General features: G+C 43.4%; 1 protein-coding gene across 3 annotated transcripts in view; it reads left to right on the top strand.

Moving 5' to 3' along the window:
• Positions 1–16,274, top strand: part of ddhd1 (DDHD domain containing 1) — a 56,555-nt gene that overhangs the window by 16,230 nt on the left and 24,051 nt on the right. For 2 of the 3 annotated variants that reach the window (XR_010002251.1, XM_062968688.1), the window contains exons 3-6: positions 3,120–3,221; positions 12,089–12,217; positions 14,153–14,300; positions 15,948–16,054. Coding sequence is in view for 2 of the 3 variants with exons in the window: in XM_062968688.1 (XP_062824758.1) it covers positions 3,120–3,221; positions 12,089–12,217; positions 14,153–14,300; positions 15,948–16,054 (486 nt within the window). In the remaining variant the exon portion in view is untranslated. The remainder of the gene's footprint in view (positions 1–3,119; positions 3,222–12,088; positions 12,218–14,152; positions 14,301–15,947; positions 16,055–16,274) is intronic. The other variant, XM_062968689.1, reaches the window with a different exon arrangement.

Genomic DNA, 16,274 nt, shown 5'->3' with positions numbered 1-16,274 from the left:
CAGCAGTGAGGGGAGAGTAAATGCATAAATGGTTTTCTCTTGCGAAATGGGTAGTAGGTTTAATACAAAGAAATGTCATCAGTTGACAGGACTGGGTGGCACAAGATGCTTAAGCAAATGTTAAAGGCACAGAACTTTGTGGAAGATTATTTATGGATGACTTTATAGAAGGCTGTTAAGATATGTATACTATGACCAGGCTCAAATAATGTTGTTTCCAAACAGCAGAGGTAGAAAGAATTCTGGTCTGATGGGAGGAAGGCTATTCCTCATCCTTTCTATCTTATTAGTAGCAGAGCAACCTCATCCAATTCCAGAAAGGAATCTCTTCTCTATGCATTGATTTTTATATGCTGGAGGCAGATTGCACAATGGAAATCCATTGCCCTCTCCCCAACCCCATTATGTTGTATGAGCAGCAAGCATTGTTAACGAAAGATAGAGCCCAGTTTGTTCAGTACTGTGTCTTGGAATTGTTCCTAAAAAGCTGTGTAGGAATTTGGAGCCATGGCATAAATGCATTCCTGGCAGTCCACCCACAGTACAGTGGTTCATTGATCCATGAAATACAAATAATCTGTACATTTGTTTGCCTATTCTTTGTGCTTAGGGCTCATAGTAAGCTAAATACAACTAAATAAAAGAGAAGAAAGCAAGATCAAATATTAGAATTGAAAACACAATTTTAAATCACCTCCTTAAGAAGGTGTTAACAGATCCTGTCCCCAGCAGCAATAACTTCTTTGAATTAAAATTTTTAATCCTATATGGGATTTTTACCAGAAGCTTCTAGTGCCACCCCAATATTTCAAGGCAGGCAACATAAACATAGCACCTTGAGCAGTGAGAGTTTATGACAATGTCATCAGATCTGCAGTTTCAGTGCCAGAAATGCAGAACAATTCCTTCTTTGATAAGAATTTCCTACAAGGTTATTTTAACCCTTTGATTAAGTAATGGGGAAAAATTCCCTTGCGTACTGACTAAAGAAGTCTTCCCACTGATCTCACTACAATCGTTGGTGCAATGAGAAGGAGGCAATTTCCCTCTCCTGTGCACCTGTCTCCATGTACTCTCAGAAACTGCTCTGATGGCGTTGTGGTGAGGTAAAAAGAAAACATACGTATTTCCACTTGTATTACTTTGGATTTCATCTGTTGATTGCTACGGCAGAATTTTTGAGTAGCTTCAGATCAAACTGGAATTTATGAGGAAAAGGTGAGGTTCTGGCTTCTTCTCTGACCCAGAAGCATGGTAAACCTAGAAATAAGAGCTGAGGAGAATTATTGGGAGATAACATATTGTTATCCATTCACAGAGGAAGCTATTGGGAATTATATGAAGATTGGCTTATTATTCAGCAGTGTTAATTTAATGACCTGTTGTAGTTGGAACTAAAACAGGGTGAGCAAGTTCCAAGAGATGGAGAGCCCTGGAATCCCCTTTCCCAGGTTTTGGGGAGTATGTAATTCCCCTTTTCCACCCCTGGACATTTCTACACAGCTGTGAACTGGCAGACAGGCAGAAATGGCCAATCACATGGCCCTTACTTTATCTACCTCAAATCTAAAGATGGACTGCTGTATTGTGAAAAAGTCAGAATTGACTGCCCATGGGAGATTCCATGTGTGTCTGTATGATTTACCTGCCTAGTTATGCCTTGTTTTTAGAGAACTCGGAGTAATAATACAATTTTAAGGTATAGCTTCCTCTGCAAATGGGTAGCTCTCTTTCTGTATCAGAACAATCATACCTATTTTTCCTAGTGACCAAGGTCAATTCTGAAATGAGCATATTAGAGTTGCAAAGCATGCAGCTGCCCAGTGAACAATAGGAATAATGTTTACAAGGTACAGTCAAAGAAGGATGAAGCTGTGAAGACCTACTGAATGTTGTATCTTAAGAGGGTCACCCAAGTGTGCATGGAAAACCTGTCACTCTTCTCCCTCTTCCATCATTAGACTTGTGGACCATTTATTTCTGCTCTCCTCCTCCCTCCTCTGCCTTCCCTGCAGCTTTATGCTCTTTGAAGACAGCAGAGTTCAGAACATGACACACAAAGCAAATAATATTGGTTTTCCCAAATACCAGTGTTATGTGTTGTATGTCTGGAGACAGGGAATGTACCACCATGTCTTTATCTTTCTCTGAACGATCATTTGTCTGTTCTAGGGTTTATAATGGTTCCATCTTTAAGTCTCAAATAGGCTTGACTCCCAACTGACCTTGGTGGTGCTTATTGTTCTCCTGTTTCTTAGGTGGGGCACCGCAGCTTCCTCTTGATCCCTAACTTCCCACTTGTGAGATACCACAGCATTCATTCACCTTGCGATGTCCCTTTCCACACTGAACAGCACTGGCATCTGCCTGTAAGGGTAAGGTAAGTCCATCAAACCACAGCACCATGATTTCAAGGGGTGTCACTTTTTTTTCTTCAGTCTCCTCATTGAATGGCTTGGAAGCTGTACAATGAGCATTGGAAACTTCACAGTGGACTTGCAGTTGCCTTTACAGGGAAACTCCAGTGCTGTTCAGGAATGGAAGGCTTGTTATAGACAATGCATGCTGGGGTGTTCCTTCCTTCCTTCCTTCCTTCCTTCCTTCCTTCCTTCCTTCCTTCCTTCCTTCCTTTTGTGAGGGTTTGAACAGCAGGCAACACCTGCTGATCCAGTCACCCAGTGGCCTTTTCTCCCAGCCAGAGAGTGTGGGATGGAAGGGGAAATTAGCAATACCTCTTAAGTTACAGGGCATTTTGAGGCCATATTTTAGAGCTGTGCATTACTTTATTTCCAGTACGGTTGTTTGCTTAAGTATCTGCAAACTAAGAGGTACCAAATAAGTCTGCTTATCTTCGTGTTGCATGCCTGTTGTCTTTCTGTGCTTTTTGCATTTAATCTTATTTTTACCAATAAGCATTTCATGGAATAGTATTACCAATTAAACTACTAACAATTGACTTTCCCACAAAACCAATGCCATTTGTCTCACTAAAATTTATTTGCTGTGTGTTTTTTCTATTACTTTCTATATTCATCCTTTATTTTAACTAGTGTTGTGCAAATTCTGTTGAATGCCCCTTTCCAAAATTTCACTTTGAAGCTCAGTGTTTTTGCTTTTAGTTATCTACCATCTCCCTCCCTTCTCCCTCCATTCTCTGTTCAAATGGAGAGGATATAAAGAGAATGCAGAGGCTGCAGGGCTTAAACGCAAACGGTCCGAAGGTACAGTACTTGCAGATTTGTCTTCTTCTCTTCTTCTGTAGGAAGCTTTCCATTGTAGCTAGAATCTTTGGTGTAGTGTTATAGATAAGCCCACTGCTTCCCTCTCTGCATGATGCTGATAACTATTCTCTTCTAAAGTTGAGAAAGTAGAACAAAAGCACTGTGGAGCTCCATGAAATCACCAGTTCATTGCTACAGAGGAAATTAGAGGTTGACAGTGCTCTAATAAATGTACTAACAATCCATTAGGAATCTAAAACACTCCTTATATGTTTGAAATGAAATCATTCCTTTCTCTCAGGAATGCAGGACTCCTTTTAGAAACTTGGTCTAATTATTTTTCTAGGATCCAAGCCCAAATTTCTTTATCACATTGCTGTGTCTCAACCCCTTATTTCACAAATTTGTGACATAGAATAATGAAAGAAGAATGAAAGAAATGCCTTGTATGCATAATATGAGACAATTTTATATTTTGAAACTGTTTATATCCGGTCTCTCTGCCTGATGTCAGCTTCCTTTGAGGACTATTTAAAAAGAAGTAGACATTAATGTACTTTAAAAAAACAACAACAGTGTGGTGAAGAATGAAGACGCTGAAGGGATAGGGATTGGGCTGCTTGTCTTGCCTTACTGCTAGATGCTGCCAAGTTTAGTTGATTGTTTTTCTCTGCATTCTTACTTATTTCCCCTTGAATATAAACTGTTGCACCCTTTTCGTGTGAAAGAAACGAGGAATAGAATAGCTAGGAATTATGTGTTGGGTTTTTAAAAAAAATCTCGAAGTAGAATTAGACATTTCTATCCTTTATCAATTGGCAACTTAATGACATATGGTTTTGTGAATTGTTGCCATTGCTTGGGCATGTTTATTCTTGTGGCAGTCCTGCATTTATCTTCAATTGCCTGGCATGTCCCTGATTCCTTAGACTTGTTTTATCAATTTAAAATACCCTTGTGATTAACCTATCTGAAGGCAGATACCTGCAATCAGCTATTTCTTCCTCCTAGTCTCTCCCTCTGCATCACACATAAGCTATTAAGTTCTTCTGCTGCACACTTGGTTGGGTAGCTAGCTGGTCATTTCTACTTTTCTACTGCCATTATGTCTCCACTTGATGGGCTTATTTACCTCCTTGCTGGACAACACATAATGCTCAGACTAGTTACATAGTACTAATGAAAAGACACACTTGTCCTTTGCTTGACTGTGATGCAGTTATAAACCCTTATCACTCATTGTGATGATCCATGGGCCTTGTAGTCCTGCTCAGGACATTGTAATTCCTGATGAAGATGAGAACTTGGGTTTTTTACCTTCCCAGTCTGAACTGGATTCCTCTCAGCCAGATCTTTCCCAGGCAGATCTGGGAACCTTGCACCTGCAAGAAAGTTGTCTCCCAGAAGTATGTCAAACAAGCCCAGAGCCTACTTCTCCCGTGTTCTTGCGCCGGGAGTTTTGTAAACAACAGAGAAGTTTGGATTCAGCTTCGCGCAGGAGTGCGAGGATTGCAGCTAAGAATGTAGCCAATTAAGACTGCTTCTCGTGAGAATCTTTAAGGAGTTTAACATCTGGTCTCAGAGTTTAGCTTTCGTTTCTGATTCCCAGAGAACTGCTTCGGTGGGAAAGTTAGACTCTATATAGATGTTTTACCCGCGTAGTAACTTCGCGGAGTCAATTCGTCAGCCTACGGAGCGAGTTGTGTCTGGACAGCGCGCTCCGATTCAAGCCTCGCTCCTGCTCAAGCCTTGCCTTGCTATCCAGCCTTCGCCTTGCTTCCCAGCCTTTGTTTATCTACGGACTTTGCCTTGTTTCCCAGGACCAATCCTTGCCTTGTTCCACGGATTTTACCAAGTTATTCCACGGACCTTGTTCTTGTTCCTAGTTACCTTGTTCCACGTTTTAAGCCTTGTTTCAAGTATCAAGTTATTTCCTAGCCTTGCTCAAGTTTATAGACTAAAGGACCTTGTCGTCTCCCCTCACTTTGCTTGGCAAAGTGAGTGTTTCGGTTATTGGATTACAACTTTGGACCTTAATATTTCATATTGGACATTATTTCTTTGGACTAATTTTGACCTTTCCTGAAAGGTCTGCTTCTGGACTATCTTTTACATTTGCTTTTACTAACTTTATATATTTCCTTAATAAAGATATTAGATAGAATCTGGCCTCTGCGTATGGTTATTGGTGCCCTGTAGCCTGGGTCGTGACAGTTTGACTCCGCCACCCTAAGCACCAATTAACCTCGGCCAGAATGTCTACCGGAACCGTGCCCGGTGGGCAGCCACTGAGCTACACCATCAGCAAGGACGAAGTGGATCGCATCCGCGACAGACTCAACGCCCAGGATGGAGAAATAAAGGGCTTGCGGGAGCGCGGAATCCGCCTCCCGGCCATGGCGTTGCCTACCAAGTTTACTGGAGAAGCTTCTAAGGTTCATGTTTTCCGTCGCCAATGTCAAGCTTATCTAGAGGCCCGTGATGCCGAGTTTCCCCAAGAAGACATCAAAGTGGCGTGGGTTTACAGTCTTCTAGACGGGCCAGCGGCCAACTGGGCGACGGCACTGTTCGACCAAGCCTCTCCACACCTAAGATCAGCGCAACACTTCTTGGACCACCTCAAGGAGACTTGGGGAATCGAGGACAATTTGGAGGCAGCCGGTCACAAACTCCGTCGCCTTTTCCAAGGAGACAGACCTATGTCTCAGTATATAGCCGAGTTCCGAGTGCTGGCCCACAACACCGGCTGGAACGATGTAGCCCTCAGAGGACAATTCCGGGAGGGTCTCAACATTGAAATGCTGGAAGAAATCTCCAAGGTGGATCCTCCCCAGACCCTCGAGGCACTCATTGATCAATGTTTACGGGCTGAAGTCATGATTGCCAACAGGAAACAGTGGGTTCGAGGCCAGGGCAGTAGAGCCGGGGCAAAACCCCCCGCTCCCGCCAGCGTTCAGCCACGTCCAGTGTGGAGACCCCCACCGCCAACCCCATACCCCAGAGGAGGCGAGGAGGTGCCGATGCAGTTGGGCAATGTGCGTCCCAGACTAGATGCCGCCGAGAAGGCCCGTCGTCAACGCTTAAACCTCTGTTGGTACTGCGGGAACGGGGGCCACTTCGCCAGAGAGTGCCCAGCCAAAGGGAAGCCTGCCGCCCGTCTTGCGGCGGCGTCCTCCACGGAGACGAAGGCGTCTGAGCCGACTGGCACACAGCCGGCGGGGGAAGCCAACGACCGGGTGTAGAGAGGCTCGCCAACCCGGTCAAAAAATCCATTCAAGAGCCGCCAACCGGGGTCCTGTTCCTTCTCGTGGTCACATTATGGTCAGCAAAAAGGGGACCCGTCATGATCCACGCCATGATAGACTCTGGAGCTACCAACAATTTCATTGATAGAGAGTATGCCGACTCTCTGGGATTACAATATCATGATTTCAAGAATGCCCGTGTGGTGCAAGCCATAGACGGCCGCCCCCTCAAGACGGGGCCCGTAAGTCAGTGGTCGGAACCCACCAGGATGTGGATAAGGGAACATATGGAAGAGATTTCCTTCTTTGTTACCGAGGTCCCCCATTTCCCTGTGATTTTGGGAATTCCATGGCTGACTCTCCACGACCCTAACATTTCCTGGTCCAACAGAGAACTGCAGTTTGCTTCACCGTACTGCCAAAACCATTGCCTCGTAGCCAAGGTCTGCCATGCCACAGACACCGAGCCCATCATCACCTTGCCAAAGAAGTACTCCGAGTATTGGGATGTATTCAATGAGAAAGAAGCCGAAAAATTACCCCCACATAGACCTTATGACTGTGCCATTGACTTGGTGGAGGGGGCCCCGATCCCGCGAGGGCATCTCTACTCCCTGACTGAACCAGAGCAAGAAGCTCTCAGGGAATTCCTAGAGACAAACCTTCGCAAGGGATTCATCAGACCCTCTCAATCCCCAGCCGCCTCCCCAGTGATGTTTGTGAAGAAGAAGTCAGGGGAACTACGCTTGGTGGTGGACTACAGAGCATTGAACAATATCACCAAGCGGAACAGCTATCCCCTGCCCTTAATCTCAGATCTACTGGACCGGCTTCGAGGAGCCAAGGTTTACACCAAGCTGGATCTTCGGGGGGCTTACAACTTAGTTCGCATCAGGGAAGGGGACGAGTGGAAGACCGCCTTCCAGACCAAGTTCGGATTATTCGAGTCCCGAGTTATGAATTTCGGTTTATGCGGAGCTCCCGCAACGTTCCAGCATTTTGTCAATGACATTTTTCAGGACTATCTAGACAGGTTCTTGATAATCTACCTGGACGATTTTTTGGTGTTTTCTAGATCACAATCAGAACATGAGAACCACGTCAAAATGGTGTTACAACGATTGCGGGATCATGGACTTTATGCCAAGCTGGAAAAATGCGCCTTTGATCTACAAGAGGTAGATTTCCTTGGTTACCGCATCTCGCCTCTAGGGCTTTCCATGGATCCAGCCAAGGTTTCAGCAGTATTGGAATGGCGGGCGCCAACTAACAAGAAAGAGGTGCAGCGTTTCTTGGGGTTCGCGAACTATTACCGCAAGTTCATTCCAGATTTTGCCCGCTGGTCCGACCCCATCACTAGCTGCATCCGTGGAAAGCAGCCTTTCCGCTGGACTGATCAAGCAGAGAAAGGGTTCCAGCAACTAAAGAAACTATTCACCTCCCAGCCAATTCTACAGCACCCAAATCCTGGAACCCCTTTTGTGGTGCAAGCGGACGCCTCTGATGTGGCAATTGGGGCTGTACTCTTACAACCGGTGGGAGACCACCTCCATCCCTGTGCCTTTTACTCTCGTCAACTAACCACACCGGAGAGGAATTACACCATTTGGGAAAAAGAACTACTGGCCATAAAGGCAGCCTTTGAAACTTGGAGACATTGGCTAGAAGGGGCCAAATTTCCCATTGAAGTCCACACTGATCATCGTAATCTAGAACATCTAAGAACTGCCCGCAAACTAAATCAGAGGCAGCAACGTTGGGCTTTATTCTTTGAACGTTTCAACTTCCAGATCCATTATGTGACCCCAGCCCAAACCAAGCAAGCGGACGCCCTGTCACGTAAACCGGAATACGCTGCAGGACGCAAGGAGACCTTTGAATCCCAACTACTACAACCCGAGAACTTTGCCACGCTCACAGTGGGGAACACCAAATCCACTCCCATTGGTTCAACTTCTTCTACTCCAGGACCCATCTGTGCTCAAGAAATCAGGGCTAGTCAGCAAGCAGATGCCTGGGCGCAGGACCAACTTCGTCAAGGTCTGCATTTTCCCTTTTCGCTTAAAGACGGACTGCTTTGCTATAGAAATCATGTTTATATCCCACCCGGACCGGGCAGGGAAAAAGCGCTTCGTCTGTGTCATGACTGCAAACCAGCAGGGCATTTCGGACTATTTAAAACCATGCATCTGATCCTAAGGGACTTTTGGTGGCCCAAGATCCGCAAAGATGTGGAAAAATATGTCAACACCTGCCCAGTATGCCAGCGCTCCAAGATAAGAAGGGAGAAACCCTCAGGGCTTCTACATCCCCTTCCTACCCCATCTCGCCCATGGGAAATAATTTCTGCGGATTTCATCACTGACCTACCACCTTCCTGTGGATTCACCACGATCCTAGTGGTGGTGGACCTTTTCACCAAGTTAGCCCATTTCATACCCTGTGAAGGTCTTCCCACGGCCAAAGAGACTGCAGATCTATTCCTCCAACATGTTTTCAGACTACATGGATTGCCCAAGAGTTTAGTCACAGACCGTGGTTCTCAATTCACCTCTCGTTTTTGGAAGGCACTACAAAAACTATTGGGCATAGACTCTCGTTTATCTTCAGCTCATCATCCCCAAACAGATGGGCAAACGGAGCGCACCAATGCCACTTTGGAGCAGTATCTTCGCTGTTATGTAAACTACCAACAGGACAATTGGGCTTCTCTGTTACCACTGTCAGAGTTTGCTTATAACAATGGAGTTCAAGCTTCTACAAAAGAAACGCCGTTCTTTGCAAACTACGGCTTCCACCCACGTTTCTTTCCCCCTGTCATTGAAACTTCAGAAGTTCCCGCAGCAGAGGATTGGCTGCAGGAACTCACAGCGGTACAACAACTTTTGCTCCAGCAACTGGACCAAGCCAAGGAGGACTATAAACGCCACGCTGACAAACATCGCCAGCCGGGCCCCGAAATCAAGGTAGGAGATCGGGTTTTCCTGTCCACTCGCTTTCTGCCCTCCCACCGCCCTTGCCGGAAGTTAGATGCCCGTTTCATTGGCCCCTATCCAGTGGTGGCGCAATTAAACCCCGTGACTTTCAAACTCCAACTTCCGCGTTCAATGCGCATCCACCCAGTGTTTCACCGTTCCCTGCTCCTTCCGGCGGAAGGTGTGCGTCCTGATACAGACCAACCGGCCCCCCCTCCTGTTTTGATGAATGGGGAGGAGGAGTTCGAGGTTGAGGACATTTTGGATTCTCGCTTTCACCGCCGCCGCCTGCAATATCTCATTGACTGGGTAGGTTTTGGCCCTGAGGAGCGCTCTTGGGAAGACGCCTCCACAGTTCACGCTCCTGATCTAACCCGTCGCTTTCATCAGACCTATCCCGCCAAGCCGCGACCTCGCGCCTCGGGGAGAGGGCCCCAGTTTGGGAGGGGCCTTGAGGAGGGGGATAGTGTGATGATCCATGGGCCTTGTAGTCCTGCTCAGGACATTGTAATTCCTGATGAAGATGAGAACTTGGGTTTTTTACCTTCCCAGTCTGAACTGGATTCCTCTCAGCCAGATCTTTCCCAGGCAGATCTGGGAACCTTGCACCTGCAAGAAAGTTGTCTCCCAGAAGTATGTCAAACAAGCCCAGAGCCTACTTCTCCCGTGTTCTTGCGCCGGGAGTTTTGTAAACAACAGAGAAGTTTGGATTCAGCTTCGCGCAGGAGTGCGAGGATTGCAGCTAAGAATGTAGCCAATTAAGACTGCTTCTCGTGAGAATCTTTAAGGAGTTTAACATCTGGTCTCAGAGTTTAGCTTTCGTTTCTGATTCCCAGAGAACTGCTTCGGTGGGAAAGTTAGACTCTATATAGATGTTTTACCCGCGTAGTAACTTCGCGGAGTCAATTCGTCAGCCTACGGAGCGAGTTGTGTCTGGACAGCGCGCTCCGATTCAAGCCTCGCTCCTGCTCAAGCCTTGCCTTGCTATCCAGCCTTCGCCTTGCTTCCCAGCCTTTGTTTATCTACGGACTTTGCCTTGTTTCCCAGGACCAATCCTTGCCTTGTTCCACGGATTTTACCAAGTTATTCCACGGACCTTGTTCTTGTTCCTAGTTACCTTGTTCCACGTTTTAAGCCTTGTTTCAAGTATCAAGTTATTTCCTAGCCTTGCTCAAGTTTATAGACTAAAGGACCTTGTCGTCTCCCCTCACTTTGCTTGGCAAAGTGAGTGTTTCGGTTATTGGATTACAACTTTGGACCTTAATATTTCATATTGGACATTATTTCTTTGGACTAATTTTGACCTTTCCTGAAAGGTCTGCTTCTGGACTATCTTTTACATTTGCTTTTACTAACTTTATATATTTCCTTAATAAAGATATTAGATAGAATCTGGCCTCTGCGTATGGTTATTGGTGCCCTGTAGCCTGGGTCGTGACACTCATAGCATTTCCAGCACTTGGCCACATAATAAACAAAATGTTTTAACAAAAATGTTTTTGCAAAGGAAGCATTCATTTAGAAATCTAGAAATACAAGTGCAGGTTTGGAATGGAGAAGCAGCAGGCAGGCAGGAAAGAAGTTTCTCCATCTCTTAACTCCACATTTACCTCCCTCCAAAGCTTTTTTCTGAAAGAGGAAAGAGCCAGCAGAGAGTTGTTTGTGTGTAAATATCTGTAACATCTAATTCGGCACTTCATAAAACATGGTCCAAGTGTTTATTAATAAAGAACATGCCTTTATTGGCATGTTCTGAGGCTTGTTCACACAAGCATGCCTTTCCATGCTCTGTCTTCTCTGCATTTGCTCCAGAACCATTCCACATAAGCCTTTCCTGTCTGCTACACAGATGAGTCATCTTGTTTCACTCTGTTCTGCTATGGAATTACTGCACTAGGCTATAAATATTTCAAGCACCTTGATGAAGGTACCAGATTTTTTAGAAAGGCAGGCAGCCATGTGCGTCAAAAGAGATTTCCTGATTCTGTACAGTAATGCTTCCTCCAGACATTTAGGCTTAGGCGACATTTACTTGGGAAGGAAAAGAAGGATAATATTTGAATAGATCCTCCCTGGTTCTAAATTAGTGAATGCACACCCCTGCTGAATGTAGTCATTTGCCTATTTAAAATACATGATCTGTCTCTTTTTGCTGCACATTCTGCAATCTTTCTGTACTTCTGTAAAAACTGGACAAGAGAGAGCACAGTGTTGACATATCATTAACTAAATAAACTAAACTGTCAATTTTAACAATGATATTGTAGAACTGTGTTGAAGGGTGAATTGCAACATGAGGAAATCAAGCAGAACACGGAGACTTCCAATCTGTGACTCCTGGAAATTTGGCTCACCTTTCTGGTTTCTGAGCTTTTATCAGTCAAATCATTCAGTATCAAATATGGATCAACATTACCGGACTAGTAAGGGACCTTAGACACCCACTCAGTGTCCTTTAAGCTAGGATATAAATTCCTTTTCTTACAATTTCAAATTACACCTGCAGGCAGCATGCAGATACATAGAATACACACAGCCACATGCTTGCTTTTGTGTCTTTTCCCATCCTGGCTTTTTAATCTTCCTGGCTTTATGAGAGATCCTGTCTCACCTTCCTTAAGCTAAAGACAGTATTTTTTTGCTACAGCTATTCATAGTTTGAAGCTGAGTCGCAACCATGTCGACTGGCACAGTGTGGATGAAGTGTATCTCTACAGTGATGCAACAACATCTAAAATTGCAAGAACTGTCACACAGAAGCTGGGTTTTTCCAAAGGTAAGGCAATTTACATTTTAGTGCATTTGACAAAACAATCCCCCATAGTTTTTATTCTGTGAAGGAAAGACTAGGAGTTGGTTCTCCATACAAAAAATGGACAATAACAGCTCTGATTTTACCCAATTTTTGTAGTCTATTGTGAAAGTAAGCACCAGGCTAATATTGTCCTGTTCTTTTGAGCCTGTTCTCTTGAATCAAATAAGTGTTGTTACATATATTTTAGGGGTTTTTTTAGACTGCAGTGTTATAATCTGTCTTGAAGGCATGCTTCTGAATTATATAAAACCTATTTATACGACACCCTGAGGATCAACTTTGTTAGGAAGACAGGAAAAGAATGTTAAAAACAACGAACGAGAAAAGCTTTGGAAGAAAAATGACTGCTGCTTGCCAGTACTAACCTCAAATACAAACACTGGCATGCTGATTCCTGGCTGTCTTTAAACCATTCCTGAGGTGGTGTGAAAGAGACAGGGACCCTCATCTACTCTGCCATATAATGTAGTTTGGAACTGCATTATATGGTCAATGTAGACTCGTATGCTTTTGTTTAGGACAGTTATGTCAAAACGGCCTATGGACCACTTGTGGCCCAGGACACCTATGAGTGCCAGCAAAAAAAAATTGTAAACTTTCTTATAACATTATAAGATTTATTTATTTATTTATTTATTTATTTATTCACATTTTGTTTTGTAACTCAGTTGCACAGTTCTTAAGTGTGAACTTTGTAGACTACAATGGAACAGAATGGACTAATAAACGCATTCTAATGTCTACAAATATTGGAGTAGTATCCATACTTCACATTATAATTGCAAACATTTCATCCAGGAGAAACAAAAAACTGTTAACTAATAAAATAAAGAGGAAGAGAACTCTGTTGCAATGTCATTCATCAACTGTCATAATAATAATAATAATAATAATAATAATAATAATAATAATAATAATAATAATAATAATAATTTATTTATTACCTGCTGCTCCTTGTGGCTCAAGGTAGAGTTCAACATGTTAAAACAGTGGGACAAAACAAACCACTATTAAAATCCATATAAAAATATACACAGATAAAATACAAAAATATGGAATGCTTCATGAAGTGTTGATATTTTTTATGTGTAGCCCAGACAATTCTTCTTCCAATGTGGCCCAGGAGGACAAAATATTGTTTAATGGTTCACTTCAACAGCACATGACACTACAAAAATGCACCTCTGGTCTGATTTGGTCTGGATAATTATGTCTCAATTTAGTAAATTAAGGGTGCATCTACACTGTATAATTAATGCAAATTGACACCAATTTAACTGCCATAGCTCAAGGCTATATAGACTCGTGAGAGCTGTAGTTTGTCAAGATCTTTAACCTTCTCTGCCAAAGAGTGCTTGCCAAACTACCACTCCTACAATTCCATAGCACTAAGCTATGATAATCAAAGTGGTCTCAAACTACATTAATTCTGCAGTGTAGTCATAAATGAGCAATTTGCCCAAACACACGGCCTCTTTGCTCCTCTCTTTGATTGCTTATTGTGTTGATCTGGAAGTCTGCCATTGACTTCCAAACAACCCAACCTCAGAGGCAGAGATATTTATCAGAAAGATGTATGGCTGCGGGCAAGTAATGAACAATTCAACATAGGAGCAAACAACAGACCAAAAGAATAGTTGGATCTTGTTAGAAATAAAGGGCTATGCTATTTAGTTTACATGAAGATGTAAATGACCGGTTTTACTGAAATAGAGTTAGCTATTCAAATAAATCATCTTTTTTATAAGAGGTCTATGAGAGAGAATGTGTGTGTGAAAGGGAATATACAGAAGCATCTATGACTGATCACTTGGGGAAGAGACTCCTTGGCACACAAAATGAATGGAGAGAGGCCTTTTGAGCCTGAATTAAGCCGTGACCATTGCTTTTTTGCAGCTTCAAGCAGCGGAACAAGGCTTCATAGAGGCTACGTTGAAGAAGCCACGCTAGAAGACAAACCATCGCCAACAACTCACATTGTGTTTGTTGTGCATGGCATCGGACAAAAAATGGACCAAGGAAGGATTATCAAAAACACTGCCATGTAAGTGCTTCGTTTCACAAAATGCAAACAATGCGGCAGATTCTCCTTGCAATCAGTCAACTCCCAAAGATCCATTGAAAATGAACAGGCTTCACCTGATTATGAGTCATTTTGTGGTGTAACTTTCTGGTCTTGAGAACCCCATTCATACTCATAGTGCACAAAAACTATTTCACATTTTTTAAAATGTGATTTTGGTATGTTGTTCCATCTTAAGGAAGTTTTGAGGAAGTGCAGCCTTCCTGCTTGTGGAAAATCCAATTTACCCAGAAGATCCTGGCTCTTTAATTTTTAGCATAGCCATGCCCATATCCTAAATTCAGCTTTTCCGCATGATTGCCACATCATCATCACATGACAGCCTTCTGGCTCTGACAGGTTTAGGAGTTCTATAGTTCATTGGCTGAAATCTCCCTTGACATTTATTTAAGGACTTAGCAATCTGAAGCTGCTAAACAAGAGACCCACTTCATGACTCCACTCAGTTAAGATCACTAATTCAAGAGCATGATTGACAAAGGCATCTTGTCCTTAACGGTGGAACACTTAAGCTTGCAATTATGCAGTATTCTGTCTAGGCTGAGAAGGAAAGTTCTGGTTTTGAACTTATTTGTGAGGCTTGAGCAGAAGCTGTGAAAGATGGGGATAACATTTAAACCTTCAGCAATGAATGTTTGACTTTAGAATCCCTAATTGGAGGGACCTCTTCTCATTGCAGTCAAAAGATTTCTCCAGAGACATGATATATAGAAACAGTCCACATAAGATACTCCTTTACATGCTGTCTTTTAATCCTGGTGGGCTCACTTACATTTTTATGTTTTTGTAAACTCTGTTGGGATTGCTGTTATATGCATTCAAGCTAACTTCGACTTATTGCAACCCTGTCCTGTGATTTATTTATAAGACTTGTTCCAAGGAAGTTTGCCATTACCTTCCTCTAATGCTTAAAGGGTATGAATTCCTCAAGTGGGTTAGTGTGGCCAAAGAGGGATTTAAAATCTGTTCTCCTGGAGTCCAGTCCAAACCTCAAACTGCTATACTGTGCTGTCTCTTAATCTGGAATGCAGTGCAGACATTGTGCCCTCTACCCTGTGTCCTGCTCAATTAGAAAGAGTTGCAAAATCAACGTATCTTCAGTGCCCTTGTGTGCAATGCCTATTGGCTTTTCTCATGAACATGTTATAGGCTACACCTGCTTGTAACAAACTAGTCATGGAAAGAATGCTCATTGGCACCAGGGGAACATGATGCAACGAAGAAGGGGGAATGTGGAAGACCCAAGAGCACCAGCATAGTTAGCCGTTTGAGTGTAGGACTACAGTTCTGGAAATCAGGATTCAAATTTCCACTTGGCCATGAAACCTACTAGGTGACCTTGGCCAAGTCATACAGATCCAGCCTCAGAGGAAGGCTATGGTAAACTACTTCTGAGCAAATCTTGCGAAGAAAAAAAATGTTATAAGGTCACCTTCGGGTTGCCATAAATTAGAAAAAAAATGAAGGCACAGAACAACAAGGGGGAAAACTCTGCTCAATCATTGAGTTTTCTTTGTGGTGTCATTACTTCTAAAATGGTCTCAATAATTAGAAAGCACAGAGATAATTTATTCAAATAAATGTTTGCTCTTGTCTCCCATTTTCTAGGATGCGAGATACTGCAAGGAAAATAGAAGACAAATATTTTTCCAACCATGCAACGCACGTTGAGTTCCTTCCAGTTGAATGGCGATCCAAACTTGCACTTGATGGAGGTACTTTTTTGGTTGAAGACATTTATTTGAGCTACCAGATCAACAATGCTTCTGTTTGGAAAATAGTGATCTTCATCAAATATCTGACGGTAGATTTTAGACTTCCTTCTTTCAAGTGACTTTTCCATGTCACCTGCCAGTGGGCCTCTGTGTATTGCAAAGGCTTCCTGGTCATTTTCTGGGTTCTTTTCTCAGTTTGCATGGGGTCTGTTAGTGCTGT

This window comes from Anolis carolinensis, chromosome 1 (assembly GCF_035594765.1).
Source record: "Anolis carolinensis isolate JA03-04 chromosome 1, rAnoCar3.1.pri, whole genome shotgun sequence".
Lineage (NCBI taxonomy): Eukaryota > Metazoa > Chordata > Lepidosauria > Squamata > Dactyloidae > Anolis > Anolis carolinensis.
Note: the sequence above shows the minus strand (reverse complement) of the source record. Positions and strands in the feature narration are given on the sequence as shown.